Genomic DNA, 26288 nt, shown 5'->3' with positions numbered 1-26288 from the left:
AACCTTGTTGTTCCTATTTAGGTTTCCAGGTGTCCTTTCACATTATCTTCTATTGACACTTAAAAGACCAAAGAACAGCAAATACTAGAAGATGCATTGCTTGTGAACAAATTTTGGACAGTAGTTTTCCATTTCCTTCCATCTCAGTGTTTCATGTTTATTTTCAGGTCCTGTGTGTACTAGTTTGGGAACACGAGCCTACGTCAGTACTCAACATCTGTGCAACATTTGACTGAATAGACTCTTCTCCCTTTGCCTTCCTGTTGCGGACGTTGCTTTCAGGTTCAGGCCTCTTTTTAGGACGCACTTACATCATCCTCCTAAAGTCAACAAATCAGTGGTAGAGGGGGAAACATGGGGTGGGCCTCTGTCAGAACTGTTATTGATCACTTTCTTGAGTCAGCCAGCATGAGTCAGTCACGGGTGTTAATCAGTAACCAGCACGGTGGTCCGCTTTAAAGTCAGGGGGGCAGAGCAGCTGCAGCAACATTCACCAGCAGCCCGCACACGGTAAGAGTCAACTTTGTGATCTCTATAGTTTCTGAATAAGACAATATTTTTGAGCTTGTGGGAGAAATAAGAAATAGCAACATGTTTCTGACTGGTGTTTCTGGAGAGTTATCCAGGTCATCATCTGATGGTGTTTCAAAGTATGAAATATAATACGATGTCATAAAATCACCGGATTGAAGAGTGGGCGTTGAAGTGCATTGATTGGAGACCAAGGCCATGTCCTGTGGTCCATCCACAGAGTGTACTGTTTGCTCACCTCACACACTTGAAAGGGTAAAGTCCTTCTTGTAGACAAAGAGAATGTTTGCCTTCATTTCTCTTTGCAAACTTTAAAAGGGTAGTCGATACTTTCTTTGAAGCAGCTTCTAAAGTTATGGAAATTTCCCGTAGGGCATCCAATACAGTAGCCTACATTACAACACAATTTCAATCAATGACAATTTGAGAACATAGTAAAGTAAAAATAAAAAAAAAAAAAGAATACAAATACGAGTAACTTTAAAAAAAACAGAAACAAAAACATTATTCAATTATCACTGTTGATTTTGTTTCAAACCTTAACCTCTTCATTTCTTTCCACTATATTAAAAAGTCAAAGCTAAGAAGGTCCCTAAAAACAAGATTTTAAAAAAAATCTCTAAGTATGTGGCTAGTCGTTGAAGATACTGTTTGTCTTTTTAAATTGTGTATTTGAAATTTAATTGTGATTATTATATTTCTGAATATTATATCTAAATAGATACACTTGGCAATAAACACAAATGCAGTCGTTTGGGGATGATTTTTTTTTTTTTTTTTTTAAATGCCTCAATGGACTATCTGACAAGGAAGCGCAAGTTTGGGAAGGAATTATCAGAATTAGCACACACAGTGGGAAGTTTGTTCATTGATGTCAACGCATGCATCCTGATTCAAGTCGTTTTTTTTTTTTTTTTTGATACAAACAATGTCAGACAGCAATGTGCTTCATTGTCAAAGTAATCCCTGTTTCCAAGGGCGAAAAATGTTTTCATTCAGTCAACAGTGGCACAAAGAACCTTCCATCCATCACTGACACGTCGCTTTGTCTCATCTCTTCCTGCCAGTTTATGGTGCCGAAAACCAGATCCAACCAGATGTCAGCTCATAGTTGAAAGAAAATAGAGAAATCTGTTTAAATGGGAGGGAGTCAACAGTGATCATAGAATACAGTACATAGGACAACCTGTATACCTGAAAAAGCTAAATAAACTTTGTAGTACAGCACAGTACAGTCATATCTTGACTTACGAATTTAATTTGCTCCGTGACTCGGTCTTGTTTTGTGATTTGTGAGTAGAAAGTTGGACCGGGTGGTTGTAGTGTGGTCTGTATATCTGGTCATAACTCAAAATTTTCTTTGCAACAAAAAAACATTTGACCTGGCAATGGATCAGAACTAAAAGAACACAAACAAAACATGTCATGTACACTAGTAAGTCAAATTGTAGTAAACCCCAGCATTATTTACACTTTGTAGTGGTAAAGATGCCTATGATTGTTCTTAATCATCCAAATTCTCATGCGCAAATTTACCCATGTGGCGATTTTGGGGGGACGCTCCTATCCTCTCCTTATATGGACAGAGGAACAACAGAACTATGTTGGAGTGAGTGTTATATAGGCTACATTCACACCGCTGGTCATTTCCGATTTCAGTGCCCATGTGCGAAAATGTATCTGATATTTTCATGCAGTATGAAAAGGCAAGGCAAATTTATTTATATAGCACAATTCAACACAAGGCAATTCAAAGTGAAGATTACAAAAAATCACATTTAAATACAACGTAAAAACCAAGACAAAAGATCACATTTAATCACAAATAGAATAAAAATAAATAAAACAAAAATAAAATAAAACAAAAACTACTACAACTAATAATAATTGAAATCAGCAATGGAGATAAGCACAAGAGGAATAGAAAGCAAGTAGATTGAAATATATAGACAGTTATGGATATGCAGTGCTAAAGAAAAGCGTTTTTAGTCCTGATTTAAAAGAGCTAACAGTTTGAGCATACTTCAGACGTTCAGGTAACTTGTTCCAGAGGTGAGGAGCATAATAACTAAATGCTGCCTCACCCTGCTTGATTCTTGTTCTTGGAACATGCAGAAGACCGGTTCCAGACGACCTTAGGGGTCTAGATGTCTCATAGGGATCTAACAAGTCAAGCATGTATTTTGGTCCAAGGCCATTAAGTGTTTTGTAGACAAGCAGTAGTATTTTATAGTCTATCCTTTGACTCACTGGAAGCCAGTGTAGCGATTTCAAAACCGGTGTAATGTGGTCCACCTTCCTTGTATTCAAAGTCAAATTCTGATTTTTCAAATCTGACCTCTTTTATATGCGAATATAAATCAGATATCTATCCAATGCTTCTGCACTATGACCGCTCACAAGTACACATTCGATCTATACATTATCAACAAGTGAAATACGTCACTCGACAAAACAAACAACGCACTCAGCAAGTTTTTCGGACAAAGGCACAAAAAATAGTTTTTGCTTCTTGACACCGCACATGAAGCTATCAGGTTGAAAAAAATGTTGACTCCGGTGCAGAAAATCCTCAGAAGTTGCCACAAAAGCATGATGGCTGACACCTCCAGAAGGCAATGTAATTTATTTTGTAAGCACATGTCGCATTGTGCACCTGTGTGCAGTCACAGTCGAGTTGCCTTCATACTACATACACACACATATGTTTGTGCGATTTCAATAGCAACACAAGGAAGCACAAGTTTGGGAAGGAATTGTCAAAATGAGCACACACTGGAATTAACAAAAACTCTGAATTGGGCACCAAGCCCGAACGTAGTTTTAGTCAGGACAACCCTTTTAACTTTGGATTAATTGCAAATTAATTTATTTACAGTTATAAACAATACAATTTTGGGGGGTGGGGGGGGGGGGGGGGTCAGTTACTCACAGATTTTGCCCATTTTCCAGCATGTTGATCGTTTAGAATAGACTAAACCCGAATATGTTGGATTAGATTATTTGGGAAGACAATCTGTCAGTACAACATGTCAATGAAAGACTCTGTAAATGGATTTGAGCATTGACGAGACAGGCTATGAAAGGTTTTGAGCAGTGACCGTTGGTAAATAGGGCAGGAAAATAAAAGACAATGTGGAATAAGGTAGTGACAGCAACCCTTCACTGGTGCTACTCCTCTTCCTGGAGATGGGGCCGTGGATTGGATGCTGTAGATTGTCTGTTCAGTGTCCTTCCTTCAATCCCAGATGTACAGTAATGTTTAAAATTTTTCCATATTGGAGGACACCAGTACAAGATTACTTTTCAATTTGTTCATGCCTTATCCCTGCAAATAGCAGGGACATTTGTTTCTTCGCAGCGCTAAAGTTTTTTTGTGTTTCTCTGATAGAACTCCTATGTTGACCAGTGACAAAATGCAAAATCTACGCTCACCTCTCGTGGTCCTGCTTCTTTGGTGCTGCCTCCCTGGAGGGCAAGCTAACCGCGTCTACATCCACCCCTTTCACCTCTTTGCTGCCGATAATGTCAGCTGTGAGACCCTGCAGACGCAGACTGAAAAAACCCTACAGACACTTCCGATAGCGCCCTTGGATATGGAGATCCTGACTCCAGATGCCAGAGATCCTGTGGAGCAGGACACCCAGAAGCAGAACATCACACAGAGGACGGCAGTGTTGGCCGAGCTGATGAACTCGCTGGGTTTGAGGATGTACCAGGCGCTCAGTGTGAAGCAGCAAGGTGCCAACACGCTCCTGTCGCCTGTCAACACTTACGGATCCCTCGTCACGTTCTATCTGGGAGCCTCCAAGAAGACTGCTAGCTTTTTTCAGGTATCTTTGTGAAATGATACAACCAAATATGGTGGTGTCTATTTTCTTTACAATTTTCAAAACACTTCGGACAAATTGTAAAACTCACCTCTTTAATCCCAATATCATCATTTAAAAAGCTGAATGTGCCATTCATGATATCTTTCCAGCATCTCCTGGGTCTGAGCAGCGGCACCGACAGAGACGACTGTGTGTCCCTGGTAGATGGACACAAGGTCCTGAAAACCCTACATAATATCAACTCTCTGGTGGATGATGGCCCCAAAAACGAGATCAGCACCCAAGTGTGGTTGTTCACCCTCCCGCACATTCACCTGTCAGCAGACGTCGTCCAAGGCACCCGCGACTTCTCAGACTCATCCTTCATCCGCGGTGTGGACTTCTCACAGCCTGAGCTGATCAACGCTTTTGTGGAAAAGACATCCAATGGGAAAGTTAAGGATGCCTTCAAAGATTTGGACGCCAGTTCCAACCTTCTCTTTGTTACTTTATTCAACTTCCAAGGTTGGTTACTTTCTGTCTTTTCTGGTAAAGACTCAAAACACTGTATATTGCAAATCAATTTTAACCTTTCAAATGCTACAGTGGGGCTAATAAGTATTTAGTCAACCACCAATTGTGCAAGTTCTCCTACTTGAAAAGATTAGAGAGGCCTGTAATTGTCAACATGGGTAAACCTCAACCATAAGTGAAAGAATGTGGGGGGGGGGGAAATCACATTGTTTGATTTTTAAAGAATTTATTTCGAAATTAGAGTGGAAAATAAGTATTTGGTCACCTACAAACAAGCAAGATTTCTGGCTGTCAAAGAGGTCTAACTTCTACTAATGAGGTCTAACGAGGCTCCACTCGTTACCTGTATTAATGGCACCTGTTTTAACTCATTATCGGTATAAAAGACACCTGTCCACAACCTCAGTCAGTCACACTCCAAACTCCACTATGGCCAAGACCAAAGAGCTGTCGAAGGACACCAGAGACAAAATTGTAGACCTGCACCAGGCTGGGAAGACTGAATCTGTAATAGGTAAAACGCTTGGTGTAAAGAAATCAACTGTGGGAGCAATTATTAGAAAATGGAAGACATACAAGACCACTGATAATCTCCCTCGATCTGGGGGTCCATGCAAGATCTCACCCTGTGGCGTCAAAATGATAACAAGAACGGTGAGCAAAAATCCCAGAACCACACGGGGGGACCGAGTGAATGACCTACAGAGAGAGAGCTGGGACCACAGTAACAAAGACTACTATCAGTAACACAATTCACCGCCAGCGACTCAAATCCGCATGGTCTGCATGGAGGAAAGGGCCAAAATACCAGAAACAGTGTGTGAAAAGCTTGTGAAGAGTTACAGAAATGGTTTGGCCTCCGTTATTGCCAACAAAGGGTACATAACAAAGTATTGAGATGAACTTTTGGTATTGACCAAATACTTATTTTCCACCATGATTTGCAAATAAATTCTTTAAAAATCAAACAATGTGATCCCCCCCCCAACATTCTGTCTCTCATGGTTGAGGTTTACCCATGTTAAAAATTACAGGCCTCGCTAATATTTTCAAGTGGGAGAACTTGCACAATTAGTGGTTGACTAAATACTTATTTGCCCCACTGTATATAATAAGAATAACGCTTATTGTTCTGGGTGCAATGTACATGGCTCAAATTTCTTGTCTTTTTCCATATTGTTCCAAAGAAAATCACTTAAGCCACAAATGATACCTCTAATAATGGATTAAAGAGACATCTTGATTAAACAGTGCGACCAATCCTCTGTCTGTTGATCTAGGTAACTGGAAGACAGCCTTCCAACCAGACAAGACGTCCTTGCAGGAGTTTCATGTGGATGAAACCACCACAGTAATGGCTCCTCTGATGACCCACACAGGCCTCTACCAATATTTCAATGATAAGGTATTTAAATACCTCGCTAAGGTTCGTTCAGGTTAAAAAAAAATACCTAGAACCCCAGTTTGGGTTCATCTTCCATCTATTGAGTGGCCAACACAGAACCCAAATGAGCCCAAAACATAATCTATATCACACACAATAAATAATCCAGGTTTCTGTTGCATGTAGGTGCGGAGGTGCACAGTGGTGAAAGTGTCGTTAAGTAAGCGCTCCTACATGTTGGTGGTGCTGCCACACGAGGGTGCAAAACTAACCGACATCGAAGTCAAACTACGCACGAATGTCATGTCCTCGTGGTACCACAACCTCCAGGAAGGGTCAGTCTTTCTCCTCCATCTATAAATCAAGAAACAATTTCAGAGGCAGGCTGCTGTTAGGGTTGTTCCAATCATGTTTTTTTGCTCCCGATCCGATCCCGATCGTTTTAGTTTGAGTATCTGCCGATCCCGATATTTCCCGATCCGATTGCTTTTTTTTTTGCTCCCGATTCAATTCCAATCATTCCCGATAATTTTTCCCGATCATATACATTTTGGCAATGCATTAAGAAAAAAATGAATAAAACTCGGATGAATATATACATTCAACATACAGTACATAAGTACTGTATTTGTTTATTATGAAAATAAATCCTCAAGATGGCATTTACATTATTAACATTCTTTCTGTGAGAGGGATCCACTGATAGAAAGACTTGAAATTCTTAAAGGATAAATGTGACTTTGTATATTGTGACTAAATATTGCCATCTAGTGTATTTGTTGAGCTTTCAGTAAATGATACTGAAGCAATTTAACTGTTCTGCCCAAATGCATGATGGGAAGTGCAACCATGACTGTGTGTAGTGGCACCCATTGATATATCTTCTCTGCGTTGGGAAGTAACATAGGGTGTTAAGGAAAAGATCAACCACTGCCGTTCTTCCCCACAGTGCTTCCCGCGATATTTCTAATTGTTGAGAGAGGGATTTTAAGGCTTTTGCCAATTAAATAGAGGCTCCAAAGACTGCCAAAATTCTCTCTACTCATTTTACGCTGCCTGTTAGCTCTATATAAAGGTAAAACGGCGCCATTATAGATTGAACGCGACAATGCGTGAGTGGGTCGTGCAGCGCATGCGTTAATTGCATCAAATATTTTAACGTGATTAATTTTTTAAAAAATTAGTTACCGCCATTTATGCGATAAATTTGATAGCCCTATTTTAAGCCAAAACTAAAGACTCTGGATGAATGTAAGACATTTTGATATTTTTTTGCCGATTCCGATACTTTGAAAATGACGTGATCGGATGCCGATCGATCGGGACATCTTTAGCTGCTGTCATTACTTTGCTCCACGTACAGCCTGTTTGCTAATGTGTCTGCTTATAGAATGTTGTTTCTTCCTCAACTCATGAAATGAAATACTGTATCGGTGGTCCCGCTGTGCTACAGATTGCTGGAGTTTTCACTACCAAAGTTCTCCTTGTCCTTTGCAAATGACCTGCGGGAGCTTTTGAGCAACATGGATGCAGAAGTGGAGGCCAAGCTGTTGGGCTCGGAGGCCCAATTCAGCCAACTAGGCAACACCAACCAGTTCACTATTGCTAAGGTAAACCAAGGGACATCTTTTAACAACAGCGCCTGTTTAGGGTCCCACGACCACAACACAACGACTATGTCATTTTTATAAAGTAACTAGCAATCCTATTTTAACATTTTACGTTTTTGGATTTTTTTTTTTTTTTGCTTTAACGCGGCATAACAGTGTCCAAAAGTATTCCAATTCCATCATTTGTCGGCAGGCCATTAATAAGGTGTCATTGGAGATGTCCGAGGACAGCACGATGTCCGAGCAGAACAAGACGGAGGAGGCAGGAGTTCCCTTCAAGCTTTCTGTCAACCGGCCCTTCTTGTTCTTCGTGGTGGAGAGCGAGTCAAACGCCATCCTTACGTTGGGAAAAATCACTAACCCGACGCTGTGAAAAACTAAATAGGAAAGAAAAACACGACCACTTGAAATGAAGTAATCAGTGTTATCATTGCTTCTTGTCAGTATTTATGAAAACGTTACTGTTTTTCACTTTTAATTTGAACATCTTTTCTGTTTTGTAACGGCAGATTCCTGTACAGTATTTTTCCATTGTTAGTTTAAGTCTTGTATATTCTAACTAAAGAGTTTATTTTTGTCCGTCCACAATAAAACATTTGCGCTTCAATAAATTTGGAGTCATTATTTCTACTGTGGCGACTAAGTTAGACTGAGTAGTCGCTCGGTTTTGTCAAAACACTGCCCCCTTGTCCTGAGAGACAAGAACGCTGGACTCTACTGACCCCCATAGCAGGGCGAATACTTCTTGGGAACCTTAATTTCATTTTTAAAAACACTTCGACACCAACTGTATTTTTGTGTTAAGTTTTTGTTTGTTACATAAATCTTACATTGACCAAATCATGCATGCTGAAGGACCATATGACACAAAAGCATTTATTTAACTCCCAAGTTCATGACAAGCAATCTTAAATATTCAATTTGCTGCAGTCCACAACATGATCAGATCACTGGTTTGTATAGAATACGACACATACATTTCTCCGGTCTCTTCCTGGGACTTCATGCAACATGAACCACTCGCAGTCATGGTGGATGCACGTACTGTGAACAATTGGGTTTCACAATCCAGAAAATGATTTTCTTGATGGAGCTTGGAGTGTAGTACCAAGTTCTTTCACGGGTTGTTGTGTTCTGCAAGCTCTCGGGCCTCTTTCACAAGCTCCATAAGAGGGGAGAACTTGGAGATGTCTGCCGGATCGAGGCCCATCTTCTCAATCTGAGGGATAACACGCATACATAAAAAGTGTCAATGTAGTGTATTTTCCAAAAGTCACATTTTCACGAACCGGAGTACAGTTAAGGGCTCAATGCACATGCAAGCCACTTTACCTGTTCCCCCAGGTACTCAACATCCAGAGCTAGCTGGAGTCTGATCTTGGCGTCGTCCGACGGGGCACTGTTGGCTCCGGCCGTGCTGCTGCCGGTGCCGGTACTGCTGGCGGCTCCTTTCCTGGCTTGCTTCAGTCGCTTCAGACTCTCCTCCATCTTCCTCACAGAACTCAAAACCTCGGAAATGGTCTCGTAGTACCTTGCGCACACATCCATGGACGCTTCAGTCAATTCGTGATAATAGTCTTAAATCACACAATAGGTTTTAAACATTTACACATTATTTATTCAGTACTTAGTATTTGCTTTGATACCTTTTTAATCAATTTCAACCTCATACAGTACGACCAGAATTACAACTTGATTATCATAATTGTTTGAATTATACATTTTTTTATGTTTTTGACAAATTATTATATCTGTTTACTTTTTAGGATTTAAACTTAATTTGTTAAAATACTTAAAAAAATAAAATGAAATAAAAAGCTACAATCTGGTGACATGTTTGTGTTTGAATGAATGATTCTTTTCTTTTTTAACCTGTACTGTTCAGCTGCTTAGAAACAAGAGAATAGGAATCTGAATGTCCCCATGATCTGAAGTTTTAAATTATCACATGGGAGTTTGAAATATATTGATCCCTCCATTTTTGCAGTTAAAGGGGATCAGAACGCGCCTCGATATATAAAAAATACCGCAAAGTAGCACCCCCCATTGTTTTTTTTTTTTTTTTTTGTGTTCAATGTATTTATTCAGATTTAGCATTGGAAAGATACATATAAGATGTTTTTTTCACTTTTTTTACCTTTTGGTATTATTAAAAAAAACTTTTATGTAGATATACAGTATATGCCTGACATAGTGGTGGTGGATAAACATCAGAAGACAGCAGTAGTGATAGATGTAGCAATCCCGAGCGATAGGAACATCAGGAAAAAAGAACACGAAAAGCTGGAGAAATATCGAGAGTTGAAGGAAGAGTTGGAGAATATGTGGGGAGTGAAGGCAACAGTGGTGCCAGTCATGATCGGGACACTAGGGGCAGTACCCCCAAAGCTGGGTGCATGGCTCCAAAATATACCAGGAACAATGTCCGATGTCTCCGTTCAGGAGAGCGCAATCCTAGGGACAGCTAAGATTCAGCGCAGAACCCTCAACCCAGGCCTCTGGTAGAGGACCCGAGCTTGAAAGGAGGGACCATACCGCTTGGGTGGGCTAGACGACAATGTTTATTTTTTTTTTTTTATATTAATAAATGGTTTTAAGAACTTCAAATGTAATAATAATCATAAGCTTTAAACATGTCACTGTCCCACCGAATCATTTATATACAAGAATAAAGTAGAAAAATGCTTGTCTTTATTAAATGCTTAATTGAGTGAGTCCGCCCAAATCCTTTTAAGCTGCTCACTTACACACAGTGAGTTGCCACAGCAACTGTTTAACAAGTTAAACGATGATTGACGTATGCTGCGTTTTGAGGTTTTCGCTTACAAGCGTCTCTGGCAGGATCAAACCTTAACGTCCGTCAATCATTGTTAACTTTAATCAGCAACTCCAGTGCACTGCTAGACCAAGAAAAGCGGCAGGAGCGAGAGTGAGAGACTACTTGATCGGATCGGGACAACTCTATAGACTACTGCATTTAATTATTTATATATTGATTGGGAAAAAAATATCCGAGATGGACAGAGGGCGCAAAGTTTGAAGCGCGAAAACACTTTCCTCTCATTGTGGATGTTCATTATGTTTTATTCATTAGGAGAAAGCAGCGAGCAGGAAGGGGTTATGGGGGGAACGAAAATGAAAAGCAGGCAGAGAAGAAGAACAAACAACAACAAGAAATACATCGTTACATGCCTATGCCACCTATGAACATAGTGGTGCCAGCGTAAGCTAATTATATATACCTGTGGACACAGTGTGGGGGACCGGATAACTGGTAACCAATAATGATTCATTCAATCATTTTAAGTCTCATTGATATTAATATTATATTATTATATATTAATATTCAGTTTCTCAAAAGAAAACATCCTACAGGAAGTTCATCCAATCACAGTTGACGATCCGTGTGGGCACTCACCTCTGTGTGCATTCTGAAAGAGTCACCTTCAGCCAATGGCGCACCGTCGCCTCGTCCACCAAGCCTGTTGAGTCGCTCAGCAGCTGATGCAATGGCCGCAGGGCATTGTCCATGTACACTGACGCTCGCACAGGCGCTTCCTGTTCACCAAAGGAAAAGAGAAGTCAGACTTGCTCGTGTCCGCAACGGTTCGGGCCCTCCGTCAACAAACCTTATTGGTCCTGCGATAGAGTCGCGGCACCTCTGACGCGCTCTTCAGGAAGCGGCAGCTGCGCTCGCTCAGGTGATGGGTCATGCGCTCGTTGAGGGCAGGGATGCTGCTGGACAAACCTGCCTTGGAATCCGCTAAAGCCTCTAGGCAATAAAGCAACACAAAATCATTCAAATTGCTCACAATTTTACTCATTGACGCATTGACAGCGATAGACGTCCAACTGGAAGTCTATCACAGTCAATGTCAGCCTTAAAGACAATGCAGTACCAACACATTGGTCAAATCTGAACAACTGATCCTTACCTTCCACAATGACAAAGTTTGTAAACCCGAGAGCTTCTAAATGCTGTCTGACCATTTCAGAAACCTCTGGTAACTATAAGACAAAAGAAGACTTATTTAAAAAAAAAAAAAAAAAAAAAAAAAAAAAAGTACAAAAAAGCCATAGAATGGCCTACAAAGTGTGGTTGCCACAAAATGATGACAAAAGACAACTCTCCTAATACACTCAATGAAGCTCCCTTAACATACTGTAGTTGCATGCATAATGCATAAGTAATTTTGTTCATAAGATTAAAAATACCATAATTTTGGGACTATAATGCGCACCGAACTATAAGCCGCAGCTGTCCTCACTGTGTTATGGGATATTTACACCAAAAGATATTAACCGGTAACACTGTAATTTACAGTGGCGTCATTAGACGTTCATAAGACTGTCATAATTAGGACATGACACTGTCATGGGCATTAATGAATGCTTACGACAGATGTCATTAAGTGTCATTTGACAAATTTTGTCACTAACTCCATTTATGTCCAGCTCAGATCTTTTATATCTACTGAAAAGTGAGATAATTTGCAATTTACTGTATATCAGCGCTTTGCCCACAAGATAAAAAATATCAATCAGCAGTACTTTTTTTTTCATTTGAATGAACAGGACTTTTGTCTTATTTGTTTACTGAGATTCTTTTTATGTTTTATACGCAGAACTTTTATTAAAAACTAACATGTTTTATTTACTTAAAAGTTGTAGTACAAATTTGTAACTATGAAGGGAAACTCAATTGTGAGAATAGACAACGATTATTATTATTATTATTTTATTTTATTTTTTTTTTTTACAAAAAAGTGTACATAAAATGTTATTATTACACTAGATAAAAATGAATAAACACAGGATTTTTTTAATGCGGTTCTTTGTGTATCCAGTGCTCTTATTATAATGGTTACACTCACTTGCTCTTGGAGTTTTTGGACGTCGGCGGCTATGTGTACAAGCTGTATGGTAGAGAGCGAGGAGAGACCACCACTGTCGCTGCCCGTCTCCTCTAGCGACGCCCTACTGGATGTGGACGATGCCGAGCTGGGCAGGGGGCGGGCGGGCTCTTTGCTCGCCTCTGTCGAAACCGTCTTGGTCAGCACCTGCCCGCCGAGACCATCAACAAATCAAACAATCAATCAATCATATTAAAAACAGCAGGAGTTGAGTTACAAAAAGTGGACCTCTTCCAGGAAGGTTCCGTATCGCGAGTACAGCTGCAACGTAAGCTTCCAGAAGCGATGTGCAAGCGGTGGCAAGTAGACTTTATCGGACCAGCAGCGTCCCACGCAAGACCGCAATGACAACGATGCCTGAAGATGGTACGCGCTCCCCGCTACATACAAGCACATATTTAAAATTCTTGTGCTGTTTCTTTTTTGGCAAAATATACAAGAGTTTCTTTAATAAAATATATATAAATAAAATAAAATAAAATAGGGAATCCAAGACACGCACCAGGCGCTGCCTCTAAACCATCACCGATGGCGTTTTCCAGGCATCCTGCTATTTCCTTATACCTGGAAAAACATTGAGAGGAGACCGGCGTAAACAATCGATGAGCTGTATCAGCAGTGATACACAAAACATGAGTAAGCTGCTGCTTACTGGAAAAAGTGGACTTTTCACCAATGCTGTTTACAGTGTGTTGTTGTGCAATGGCTGCCTGACGTGCAGCCGTGAACGTGTACAGTGCTCAAGAGTGTACTTTGTGTTGTATCCATGTTGTGTGTGTCTGCACGCCACAAGACACAGCGCAGTCAATCTTTGGGAAGACGTGCTCACTATGTCATTCACTGCCAGCACAGGTCGCAGCATGTGTTGTGGTAGTTAGCAAAAGAGGTAAAATTGAGATTGAAAACTTGGGCTACAGCTATCGATTATTTTAGTAGTCGATTAATCGATGAACTAGTTAGTTCGAATAATCGAGTATTCGGATAAGGAACATAAAAAATTACCATATTGGCACAAATATAAGACGGTGTTTTTTGCATTGAAATAAGAATGAAAAAGAGGAGGTCTTATATTCGCGGTCGTCATACGTCATACCCATTCACGACGCTAGATAGCGCCAGATATCATTAAAGCAATGTTCTGTCACGACAGATCTCAGCTACGCTCCCCATTCACGATGCTAGATGATGCCAGATATCATTGAAGCGATGTTCTGTCGTGACAGATCTCAGCTAGTTTAACCAGTTTGCGTTATTTTATTACAATGTTTTTCCTTATTCAGATTTGTTTCAAGACTAGTTAGTTAGACTTCACTTTGATGGTTAATGCAGTTATTGCAATTTTGTTGTTTTGTCACAAGATTGGTTTATTTACATTTCAAAAACCAGAAGCCATTCATTTACGAATATGAGTGCACTTTAGTTTTTATATTTAAATGTTCCGATATTAAGATTTGAATGAGGCAAAATAACATTCTTTTTCTCTCAAATATATTGTTATACTCATTTGTTTCAATGTACTGTCATTATTTTCTGTATAAAAATTAATTTGGTGTTCAAAAAGTCTTTTTTCAACTTGAGTCTTGAAAAAGAGGGGGTCATCCTGTAATCCGGGAGTTCTTAAATTCAGGCCAATACGGTACAATACCTGAGCTGAGCCTCAACCGGTATAAAAAAATAATCTAATAGGATCTAATTACAACAAAAGAACAATTGGCTAACTTACATAGCAAAGCTCCGCTAGCATAGATGCTATAAAATGCTAACTTTTTTTTTTTTTTTTTTATTACAATGCTCTTAACAAATGGTTCAAATGTATATTCCCACAAAAACGCCTAAATATACCTTTAAACTAAATTACGAATGCATTAAAAGAAAAACATTAGCTCAAACAAAAACTTAGCATAAGTTGGTCTTAACAAGGAGCAGCTGGATTCAGCCATGTAAAATGAGTGATGTCATATTCACTGTTGCCACTATAGGGCAGTGTATCCACCCAAATCAATCAAACTAAATGCAAACACTTTCAAAAGAAATCATTACAATGCCACTTCAATTAAACGAATACTCGGGCAGCAAAATTTATTTCTAATCGCATTACTCGAGTTGATCGATTAATCGTTGCAGCACTATTGAAAACGCCTAATGACGACAATAGATGTCCAAATCAATTTCAACTAAATCATTATCATTAAAAAAAAAAAAAAAAAAACTCGCAAGCTAATCAGTTATAATTTTATTGAATTCTAGCCTACCACACCATAAAATTAACATTAAATCTTTTTTTTTTTTTTTTTTTTTAGACATTATGCAAAATTTACATACAGACATTCGTTTTTCCAATCCATTTTAAAACCTTGTTTCAAACATTTAAACTGGAACAAACATTTATATGCGCAAATTACAAACCGTTTCATTCATCTTCTGAACTGCTTTCCTTTCAGAGAATACCCAAAGTACAACATTATTAATCTAACGCATAATTATGACATTTTAATTTTGACTTTTAAAGAGAAATTAAACTCCTGAAAGTATTTTGAAGAAGTTGAGTTGTTTTCTTCCATCATAAATAATACACACACAATAAGAGTTGAATAAGAATAGTGTCATTTTCAGTTACCTGAGTTGAAAATACACAGGCAGGTTCCATTTATTTTGGAAGCCGACATACGACGGGTGCGCTCTGAGCCGCTTGACGCTGGCCTGTGAGCTGCACTGCCGCTCGAACCGCCGCACAAAGTCAGTGCTGGTGCTGTAATGCTAGAAATCAAAACGGCCAGGGTGAGAGGAAGGAAAACTCCAAGCGAGCGGCTGCTTTTTGTCCGTACCTCGTAGAAAATGTCCGGATTTCCTGGGTTGAAGAGGTAAGACAGTCTCTCCTCAATGCCTTTAACCATCTCAGGCCACACAGAGTTGACGAGGAAGTCGTAGCCAGGAACGATGTCGGCTTTGTCACTGAGGAAAGAAGGAATGGCACTGAGGAATATCTATTACAATAGGCAGAAAATCTCTTGATGATCCATCCTCACTCACCTGGATATGGCTCCTCCAGTCACTTCTCTCAGGAGTCTGCAGTGATGAGGAACAAACTCCAGCAGCCTGGAATACATCACCTGTAGACCATTTGGACTGGACTTGACTGTCTCCTCTACAATAACCTTCGAGCAAAGAGAGAAAAGAGACGAGTTACAAGATTGTTCATGGAACAAATTAGGCAAGGTAACACTATAGACATTTACCTGATCCATGAAGGGTTTGACCAGCACTTGTCCCACCAGAGCCTCGGCGTCTCGCGTCTTGTCGATGGTGGCATACGTCCTCAGGCAGTGGCGCACCATCTCCACATTGGATGTCTGCAGACCCTCGATAAGCAGACCCTCCAGGGACTGCTGTAGCATGGAGGTGATGCCAGCGATGCGCTGAAGAGGCAGACAAAGATATTTACAAGGCATCTTTGAAACAAATAGATGAGCTGCGAGGACACTCACGGGTCGGACTTTGTCCAGCAGGGGCATGCCTTTGCTCTGCATGGCATGAAATTGAAGCTGGTTGAACTCTGTGGCAATCCTCTCCAAGATTTGACCAGCTAACAAGGGTCTAAAAACAGATATTAGGATATAGAATTTAGATTCTGAAGTGATTTTGGCTATTTTAATGGTATCCGCAGGTTGAAAGCCAAAGGGAACACTTCTTAAGACCTTTCTTTGCGTACTACAAACCAGAGTTAATTCCCTCTGTAAGGAAATGTTAGCATTTTTAAGGCTTTGAATGACATTTTTTTTAATATACATGTCTCTTTTATTTTAACTGTAATGGAACAAATTCACTGACATTGATGGAGATGGACTGTCAACCCATTTGGCCTGGGAGTGGATTAGAGTGAATGCATTGGATGTCTAGCATCGTTAATAGCAGTGAGTGAGTTATAGCTTTCAATTTTAGGATTATCAAATACGTTTATAGGCATAGGAAGACACATCCATCAAGATTATGCCCAGGTTTAAAATGTGTGAATACAGTGGACCTTCATGATACGAGCACAATCCGTTCCACGACCGAGCTCGCAACGTCAATGTGCTTGTATATGAATGTATTTTTTCCATAATAAATAATTCAATTCCAATTCATGCGTGCAATACTTCCCATGACCCCCAAAAAATGGATAGATAGACATTTGTCACCTGCTGACTTCCAATGAGTTGGACTCTTTGGGGTTTTGCGAATTAAGAATTTTCTCAATCTTCTCCACCGAGCGCACTACCTGGATCAACCTCATGACGCAAACCTGAAAGACAGCATCGGAAGTAGATATTTTAAGTCCATATCTTTCATGGTTGTACAAAAATGATCTTATATCAAAACCTAATGTACAACTCAAACCTTTTTCTTCTGCAGGTCTTCCTGTTTCGACAGCTGCGAATCTATGGATTGTATAACCACACTTACGCACGACCGAAGGCTCTGCATCAACAATAAAGGTTACTGCGCATTCAGACAGACATACTCTTGACTGTATATTTAATTCAAAGGACTACTACATACCATGACCTCCTCTCTTAGCTGTCCGAGTGGCACAGATAGTTGATTGAGGGCTTTGTCCATCCCCACCTAAAACAAGATGATAGTTTAGCTCACAGGTGTTCAAATGGTGACCCAGGACCACATTAGGCCCGCCAGATAATTTTGTCTGGGTTGTGAAAGTGCCGTACATATATCATGTGTAGCTAACTCATGTTTCTCGATACAGAATAGTGCAATGTTTTTTTCTTATGTAAAATCTCAAACAATTAAAAAATAATAATAAAATGAGAATGTTCACATATTGTTGCTTCAGAAAATATAAAATAATATTTGCCGTTTTCCCTTTTAATTTAAAAATGCAAATCTTTTTTTTTTTTTTTCCTCAAATGAAGATGAAAAATACTTTTAAAAATGGAGAAGTAAAATGGCGGCACGACACAGAGTGGTTAGCACGTCTGCCTCACAGTTCTGAGATTGTTGGTTCAATCCTGGCTCCGGCCTCACTGCGTGGAGTTTGCATGTTCTCTCTGTGCTGCGTGGCTTCTCTCTGGGTACTCCGGCTTCCTCCCACATCCCCAAAACATGTATGGTAGGCTCATTGAACACTACAAATTGACCGTAAGTTTGAGTGTGTGCATAGATGGTTGTCTGTGTCTATGTGCCCTGCAACTGGCTGGCAATCAGTTTAGAGTGTACTTTGCCTCCTGCCCATTGTTAGCTGGGATAGGCTCCAGGACCCCCGCGACCCTCGTGAGGGTAAGTGGTTCAGAAGATGTATGTATGTAAATATCATAAGTGGATTTTAAGGGGGGCCAGCTCCCCCCTGGTGGGCGAAAAGTGTCATTGCATGTAATTGACTTTCCTATATATGTATATAAAAGTTGTAAAGCAGTAAAACTGCAACAAAAATAAATTAAATGAACAAAAAAATATATTTTTATAATGGGTCAAAAAAAATTTTCAAACAGATCATGTGACTAGCATCGTAGACGGTCATTTGCTATTCATATAGTTTTCCAAAAAAAAAAAAAAATTAGTGGATAAATATAAATTTTTTTTTTTTTTGATTGAAGCAACTTTTGGGGGGATTAAATGATTTAGACACAAATGTCCTACCCATAATATGGCCCAAACAAAAAAAGAATTGCTTCCATCAAAGATAATGTTATACAATGAAAAATTAAGTGTTCAAATGCAAAATTTTCAATCTCAAATATTTTTTCGCATTCAAAAACTTTTTCCATGATTGAAATTGTTCTTTTTTTTTGACTGAGTTTTCTTTTTGAAAAAAAAAAAATATATATATATATACATATATATATATATATATATATATATATATATATTTTTTTTTTTTTTTAATCAATTTATTTTTTATTTTTTGATTGAATAATAAAGACAAAATGACCTAGCCAAAATGTGGCCCAAACACAAATCAACATTACTTCAATCAAAAAAAAAACAAAAAAACTTGACTTCAATCCCCCCCAAATAAATCGAAGAAAAATAGCTTTCACATCCATTTTTTGAGTTTTAAATTTATTTTTTGCATTCAAACACATTTTTTTTTTTTTTTGTTATTGATTGAAGTGACTTTTTTAGGGCTGCAGCTATCAAATATTTTAGTAATCGAGTGAAAATTCTATCGATTAATCGAGTAATTGGATAAAACAAATATATTTTTAGGTGAAGAGCAATTATAGATATACATGAGAAAACAAGACATTTTATCATTTTCAGTCAATCAATGTCTTTATTTTTTATGTATATTGTTGAAAACAGCCAACAATTGCATCTCAGATGTAACTAGAATTAAAAAAAAAGACTAATTCACTGCTTTCACTCAAAAAACCTTTAGATCTTATTTTTGAAAAAAGTATGTATATTATATATATATATATATATATATATATATATATATATATATATATATATATATATATATATATATATATATATATATATATACAGTGCCTTGCAAAAGTATTCGGCCCCCTTGAACCTTGCAACCTTTCGCCACATTTCAGGCTTCAAACATAAAGATATAAAATTTAAATTTTTTGTCAAGAATCAACAACAAGTGGGACACAATCGTGAAGTGGAACAACATTTATTGGATAATTTAAACTTATTTAACAAATAAAAAATTGAAAAGTGGGGCGTGCAATATTATTCGGCCCCCTTGCGTTAATACTTTGTAGCGCCACCTTTTGCTCCAATTACAGCTGCAAGTTGCTTGGGGTATGTTTCTATCAGTTTTGTACATCGAGAGACTGACATTCTTGCCCATTCTTCCTTGCAAAACAGCTCGAGCTCAGTGAGGTTGGATGGAGAGTGTTTGTGAACAGCAGTCTTCAGCTCTTTCCACAAATTCTCGATTGGATTCAGGTCTGGACTTTGACACTTTGGTCTGGACTAACACCTGGATACATTTATTTTTGAACCATTCCATTGTAGATTTGGCTTTATGTTTTGGATCGTTGTCCTGTTGGAAGATAAATCTCCGTCCCAGTCTCAGGTCTTGTGCAGATACCAACAGGTTTTCTTCCAGAATGTTCCTGTATTTGGCTGCATCCATCTTCCCATCAATTTTAACCATCTTCCCTGTCCCTGCTGAAGAAAAGCAGGCCCAAACCATGATGCTGCCACCACCATGTTTGACAGTGGGGATGGTGTGTTCAGGGTGATGAGCTGTGTTGCTTTTACGCCAAATATATCGTTTTGCATTGTGGCCAAAAAGTTCAATTTTGGTTTCATCTGACCAGAGCACCTTCTTCCACATGTTTGGTGTGTCTCCCAGGTGGCTTGTGGCAAACTTTAAACGAGACTTTTTATGGATATCTTTGAGAAATGGCTTTCTTCTTGCCACTCTTCCATAAAGGCCAGATTTGTGCAGTGTACGACTGATTGTTGTCCTATGGACAGACTCTCCCACCTCAGCTGTAGATCTCTGCAGTTCATCCAGAGTGATCATGGGCCTCTTGGCTGCATCTCTGATCAGTTTTCTCCTTGTTTGAGAAGAAATTTTGGAAGGACGGCCGGGTCTTGGTAGATTTGCAGTGGTCTGATGCTCCTTCCATTTCAATATGATGGCTTGCACAGTGCTCCTTGAGATGTTTAAAGCTTGGGAAATCTTTTTGTATCCAAATCCGGCTTTAAACTTCTCCACAACAGTATCTCGGACCTGCCTGGTGTGTTCCTTGGTTTTCATAATGCTCTCTGCACTTTAAACAGAACCCTGAGACTATCACAGAGCAGGTGCATTTATACGGAGACTTGATTACACACAGGTGGATTCTATTTATCATTATCGGTCATTTAGGACAACATTGGATCATTCAGAGATCCTCACTGAACTTCTGGAGTGAGTTTGCTGCACTGAAAGTAAAGGGGCCGAATAATATTGCACGCCCCACTTTTCAGTTTTTTATTTGTTAAAAAAGTTTGAATTATCCAATAAATGTTGTTCCACTTCACGATTGTGTCCCACTTCTTGTTGATTCTTGACAAAAAAATTAAATTTCATATCTTTATGTTTGAAGCCTGAAATGTGGCGAAAGGTTGCAAGATTCAAGGGGGCCGAATACTTTTGCAAGGCACTGTATATATATATACATACACCTAAAAATGCCTTTACGCTTGATAATACACATCACTTAAAAGTTAGGATTTTTTCCCCATGTTTTTCAATTGAATTTCTATTTGTGTCAAGCCATTTTTAAGTTCTAGTTAAGTTTTAAGTTAGTCTAAACTGTAAGTCCTGATAGGATTTTGAGTTTTTGCAATGTTCCAAATAAATGTATGATACAGGCTGCATTGGAGCACATTAGGGACTAGTGCTACTTGGTGTTTTATCCAGCAATGACTACTGAGCTAAAATTGATAGTTAGCATTATTGAGTTTTTATTTGACACCCTCATCACTCCACAACGCTATGTTATGTTAAAGCCTGTATGTAAGACACGTTAGCCACGCATCGAAAGTGGTCTTAATTAATAGAAACCTAGCCCTAGCGCTCTTTATTAGCGCTTAGCGCTCTACTGCTTTAAGATGGCGGCTGTTTGCTAACGCTGCCCAGACGCGGCCTAGTCTGTCATTGCGCATGAGCGCATCTAGTTCAACATACATGTGATCTCTGTGAGACTCATCAGACACTACCTGCAACTAATGTAGCATGTGCGGGCTAGTATTTAGCAACGTCGGCGTCGTTTGTAGCGGCTGTCGGCTGCAGTAAGTTTTTTTTTTTTTTGCTTCTTCCTCTACGCACGTGACATCAGCGCGTTGTCCCACATTAAAAGTAGTCCGAGCAAAACGTGATGCCTAGAGCTGTCAAAATAAACGATTACTCGAGGTGAATAAAATTACTCGGATCAGTTTTTAAACTCGAGTTACTCGAGTTGCTTGAGTATTCGTTTCAGCTCTAGACTTTTTTTTGGTTGAAAATATGTATTTTGATCGAAGCAACTTTTTTTTTTTTTTTTCTATTGAAGCAACTTTTTTTGATTGATTAATAAAGACACAAATCTACCTCCATATGGCTCCGCACAGGGGATACAATTTTTGACTGGGGTAACTACATTGGCACGACACCGGCCGGCGTACCATATTCAGTGGATGACGATTTTGGAAAAAAGTATTGCCTAAGCAGCCTGATTTAGAATTCCCCTCAAGAATGATGGGAAACAAAAAAACACTCATTGTCAACTTATTATTATAAATATTCTATAAAGTTTAATTTTATTGCTGAAACTGCGTTTCGGGGTCATCAATATGTTGCCCCCCCCCCCCCCCCCCCCCCCCGCACGCCTCAAAAGTCAAACTCAGCCTATGGTAAATATGTATATAAATGAAATACTTTTAAAAAGACAATATTAACTGGATATTACTGTTTTAATAAATAAAATTGACATTAGACAAGGTATACGGTGGTATGAAAACGTCAAGGTTTCAAAACCGCCTATATTTTCCATCATACCGTCCCTAAGGTATTAGCTATGTTTTTTATGTCCCAAAAATGCATGGAGAAATCCCTCACTTGCAGCTGTAAGGCTCAACTCTCCCCCATCGGTTGTTGCTCAGTGTCAATGAGTCAGCTGTGCTACACATAGTACACAATGGCTGGAGGAGGAGAAACTCCTGAACTTCTCCCCCATCGAAGAAAATGAAATCGCTGGTATGGGAATACTTTGGCTACAGAAAAGTTAGATGGCCCCGGCTTAGAGGAGGAGGGCCAACCGACATGTAAAACATGTTTGCGGACAAAGACTGTCGAGGAGGCAATACCACCAATATGATTTCGAATTTATACAAAATTAGAGGTTAGTAAACACTGTCATGAATAGAAGTGGGAACCTCTTGGTACCTCACGATATGATACGATTTACGATACAAAGCTCATGATAATGATGATCTGACGATATGGCGATACAACGATTATCGATACATTGGTCAGGAAATCATTCTAGAATATTCTACAAACAACTAATAAACAGAAAAACAAGCTTCTGCTGTGAATCGGAATGAGTTTATCACTAGTAGACATCCAATCCATTTGAACTGGGAGGGTGGCGTTCATTCGCTGCCATCCCTCCCACTTCAAACAGATTGAAAGTCTTTGGCCGTCAGTGGCAGCCAATGGTAGGCAATGAGGTAATTTTGGGCTATTTAAGGTCATTTACCTTTTGATTTTCAGTTACTTCCTGTTGATTTTGGGGTATTTTACGGGTCACCTCCTGTTTATTTTGAGTTACAGAACAGGAAGTGACCTGGCAATCACCCAAAATGAATGGGCAGTGACTTAAACTCAACAGGAAATGACATGTAAATGCCCTGAAAATAGGACAGAACGACTCTGAATGCTCTGGTTTCGAATGAACGAACGTTCCCAGTCTAAATGGATTCGGCGTGGTGCACCGTCAATGCAGCCTTAGAGACAGTATTATGGTGGAAGATTTTGATAGCAACTTGTTGGTTCCTTTTTATTTTTTTTTTGACATTGACACCTTTATAAAGCGATATCTCGATTCTTGGCAGGAGCATATCGATGACCTTTTGTGATACAAAGTATCAAGATATATCACCATTTCGATATTTTGTCACACCCCTAGTCATAAACGTTTCCCAACAGCTACGAGAGCGAACTTCAGCATGTTTAGTGTGTCTAGCGGTGGTAAAACATGTGTTTTCTTTCTTTCTGGCAACTGTCTGTGTTGAGAAAGAGAGTGTGTGTACAATCTAAACATGATACGAGTTATACACACATGCTTTTTATGGAAAATAATTCAATTATTTTTGTTCTGATGGTAATAATGTTGAGATGTGGCTGTGGAACTAGGCTCACTTAAAGGACTGCATTTATTTTGATTTTATTTGGAATATTTCATTATTTTTTTTTAAATTTTATTTTCATTTATATGTTCCAATTTGCTAGTATTTAAAAATATATATATATCCTGTTTAATGGGGAAAAAAAGTTTCGTTTTTATTTTTTAACCCAGATTTCTCAAAGTAACACATTTTAGAGTTGTAATTGCAATACCACGATACCGTGAAACCGTGATATTTTGGCTTAATGTTATCATACCGTCAGAATATCATACTGGCACATGCCTAATTGACATCCCTGGTTGTGTTTATTTGAGATTGGCAAGAACGCAACCAGGAAATTTTGTGAAAATAGAGTTATATATTAAAAAAAAAAAAAAAAAAACTACTGACCAGATTGGTGGAGAGGTTGACAAAATCAGCGTAATCCTTGTTGATAAGCTCCACCATTGCTGTTTTGAGCAGTTTGTAGTAGAGCTCCAGGTCCTCTCGCATCTCCTCCAGCTGCACCTGCTTCCGACAGTCAGCCACGAACTGATCCACGTCAAAGTCATCCTGGGGACACAAAAACGATCATTAGTCTCTATGCATGATGCGGTTATAGTATTTGAAATTATTGGCATTATCATTTTTTGCAAAGGCCATCGTTATATCAGGTTACTGTCTAATTGCAATGTTAGTAAAGCTTGGTCAGCTATGATCAATTCCGTTTATAGAGACCGACAAGTTTACCTTCATGAAAATGTCCTTGTCGAAGCACAGCGAATCAGGGCCCTTTGGTAAATTCATAATGAAGTTTAAAACGCAACAAGAAAGCAAAAAATACGACGGCTTCTAAGTATTTGTAGTTACTTCCGCAAACATGGCATGATATCAAAGAAGAAGAAATGTCATTCTTTGGAAGGACCACATCGCCCCAGAGAGGGTGCCGGTTGTAACTGCAATATGTACTGCATTGGCGTAGCAAAATCTTTCATGGTAGATGCCTGGATGACAAAAAGTAGGATATTTGTGTGTACATATATATATATATATATATATATATATATATATATATATATATATATATATATATATATATATATATATATATATATATATATATATATATATATATATATATATATATATATATACATATATATATATTCATATTGGACAGGGGTCTCAAACTTGCGTCCCATGGGACAATATTTTGCAGCCCTCATTTAACATCCTTTTGCAGTATAAATGATGCCCGTGTGTATTTTGCAATGGAAGATAAAAGAATATATATGTATATAAATATATAAATTAAAATAAAATGAATTAATTAATTGAATGATCAATTCTCGGGAAAAAAAACAATTATTTAATTAGTAAAAAGCAAACTACAAAAACATAAAAAATAAAGCAAATTGTAATAAATTGAAGAAAAGAAATACAAATTAAAATGCGTATGGCTTGTGTGTATTTTGCTTTGGAAATGCTATGGATTTTTGGTTTGTTTTATAAATCTCTTGTGACCTCACATAGCTTAACTCTTTGGCTGTCATTGTTGACAATAGACGTCTAATTCATTTAAACTTAGAGGGGCTAAAAGCGATCGTCTGTTGAAATGGATTGGAAGACTATTGCCGTCAATAGGTGTTTTAAATGATAATTTCCCTCTTTTGCGAAATACCACAACAGATACTGTGTGACGTGATTGGGCTGTGAATGGGTTAAGCTATTGATAACTTTTGATAAGATGTCCACTATAGTGACAACTGTCCCTGAAAATGCTTTTTAATAATGCACAAAAAATACAGTTCTTTAATGTTCATCCTTATTTTCCTTTATTTTCCAAGCTTCAGGGCATGTGCAATAAATATAGTAGGCCTACATGTGCCAAATGAATGAATAATTGTAAATCTCGGGCCTCAGCCCTTTTATTACGTGACTTTCTACGTGGGTATAAATCTTATGAGGCTGTAACGGTCGGTTCAGGCAATGCAGCAAGAGAAGCCGTGCACTCCAGCTCCCCATTCTGGAATGTACATGAAGTGTTCAGGGGAAACTAGGCAGTCGGAGAACTCCGGACTTTAATTTAAGAAAAAAATATACTGTAGCCATAGGAATCTACCAAATCAAGCATGTATTTTGGTCCAAGACCATTAAGTGTTTTGTAGACGAGCAGTAGTATTTTATAGTCTATCGTTTGACTCACTGGAAGCCAGTGTAACGATTTCAAAACCGGTGTAATGTGGTCCAGTTTCCTTGTATTTGTGAGGACTCTGACTGCAGCATTCTGTACTAGCTGCAGCTTCCTGACTGATTTTTTTATCAAGACCTGTAAATATACCGTTGTAATAGTCCAACCTGCTAAAAATGAATGAATGCATAAGTTTTTCCATGTCTTGTTGAGTCAGAAGCCCCTTAATTCTGGCTATATTGTTTGGTGTTAATAAGCAGATTTAGTGGTGGACTTTAAATGGCTATCAAATTTTAGGTCTGAGTCAATAATTACGCCAAGGTTTCTGACCTGATTTGTTGCTGTAAGTGACATTGTGCTAAGGTGCCTGCATATCTTTGACCTGTCCTTTATTGGCCAAAAAATGATCACTTCCGTTTTCTCCACATTTAACTGGAGAAAATTATGGCACATCCATTCACTGACTTGATGAATGCATTTACTCAGGAA

General features: G+C 38.7%; 2 protein-coding genes across 3 annotated transcripts; one reads left to right on the top strand and one right to left on the bottom strand.

Annotated features, from left to right (window-relative positions):
* Positions 1 to 366: 366 nt before the first annotated feature.
* agt (angiotensinogen) lies at positions 367 to 8482 on the top strand. 2 transcript variants are annotated; one of them, XM_057848610.1, is made up of 7 exons: positions 367 to 510; positions 3923 to 4364; positions 4514 to 4868; positions 6158 to 6282; positions 6448 to 6596; positions 7715 to 7871; positions 8065 to 8482. In XM_057848610.1, exons 2-7 carry the CDS (start codon positions 3930 to 3932, stop codon positions 8242 to 8244), a joined length of 1401 nt encoding a protein of 466 aa, XP_057704593.1. In that variant the 5' UTR covers positions 367 to 510; positions 3923 to 3929; the 3' UTR covers positions 8245 to 8482. The 2 variants fall into 2 exon arrangements, with proteins under 2 accessions (XP_057704593.1, XP_057704594.1); XM_057848611.1 differs by lacking the exon at positions 367 to 510 and adding an exon at positions 537 to 786.
* Positions 8103 to 24532, bottom strand: cog2 (component of oligomeric golgi complex 2). Its single transcript, XM_057848607.1, has 18 exons — positions 24359 to 24532; positions 24020 to 24181; positions 17324 to 17389; positions 17162 to 17242; positions 16963 to 17066; positions 16270 to 16378; positions 16021 to 16200; positions 15815 to 15939; positions 15610 to 15736; positions 15402 to 15541; positions 13287 to 13348; positions 13013 to 13164; positions 12746 to 12931; positions 11807 to 11879; positions 11501 to 11643; positions 11290 to 11429; positions 9204 to 9402; positions 8103 to 9090 (listed from the first exon to the last, which is right to left on the bottom strand). Exons 1-18 carry the CDS (start codon positions 24413 to 24415, stop codon positions 8989 to 8991), a joined length of 2208 nt encoding a protein of 735 aa, XP_057704590.1. The 5' UTR covers positions 24416 to 24532; the 3' UTR covers positions 8103 to 8988.
* Between the last annotated feature and the right edge of the window lie 1756 nt (positions 24533 to 26288).

The sequence above is a fragment of the Corythoichthys intestinalis genome, chromosome 10 (genome assembly GCF_030265065.1).
Source record: "Corythoichthys intestinalis isolate RoL2023-P3 chromosome 10, ASM3026506v1, whole genome shotgun sequence".
NCBI lineage: Eukaryota > Metazoa > Chordata > Actinopteri > Syngnathiformes > Syngnathidae > Corythoichthys > Corythoichthys intestinalis.
This window is presented reverse-complemented; position numbering and strand designations above follow the sequence as displayed.

What these genes read in the sequence shown, in the direction of transcription:
- agt (XM_057848610.1), top strand. Translation starts at nt 3,930, where the DNA reads ATGTTGACCAGTGACAAAATGCAAAATCTACGCTCACCTCTCGTGGTC. An exon ending in ACCAATATTTCAATGATAAG is followed by an intron (nt 6,283 to 6,447) that starts GTATTTAAATAC and finishes TGTTGCATGTAG; the next exon opens with GTGCGGAGGTGCACAGTGGT. An exon ending in ACCAGTTCACTATTGCTAAG is followed by an intron (nt 7,872 to 8,064) that starts GTAAACCAAGGG and finishes ATTTGTCGGCAG; the next exon opens with GCCATTAATAAGGTGTCATT.
- cog2 (XM_057848607.1), bottom strand. Translation starts at nt 24,415, where the DNA reads ATGAATTTACCAAAGGGCCCTGATTCGCTGTGCTTCGACAAGGACATT. An exon ending in AAGACCTGCAGAAGAAAAAG is followed by an intron (nt 17,067 to 17,161) that starts GTTTGAGTTGTA and finishes GCTGTCTTTCAG; the next exon opens with GTTTGCGTCATGAGGTTGAT. An exon ending in TCCAAAAACTCCAAGAGCAA is followed by an intron (nt 11,880 to 12,745) that starts GTGAGTGTAACC and finishes TTTGTCTTATAG; the next exon opens with TTACCAGAGGTTTCTGAAAT.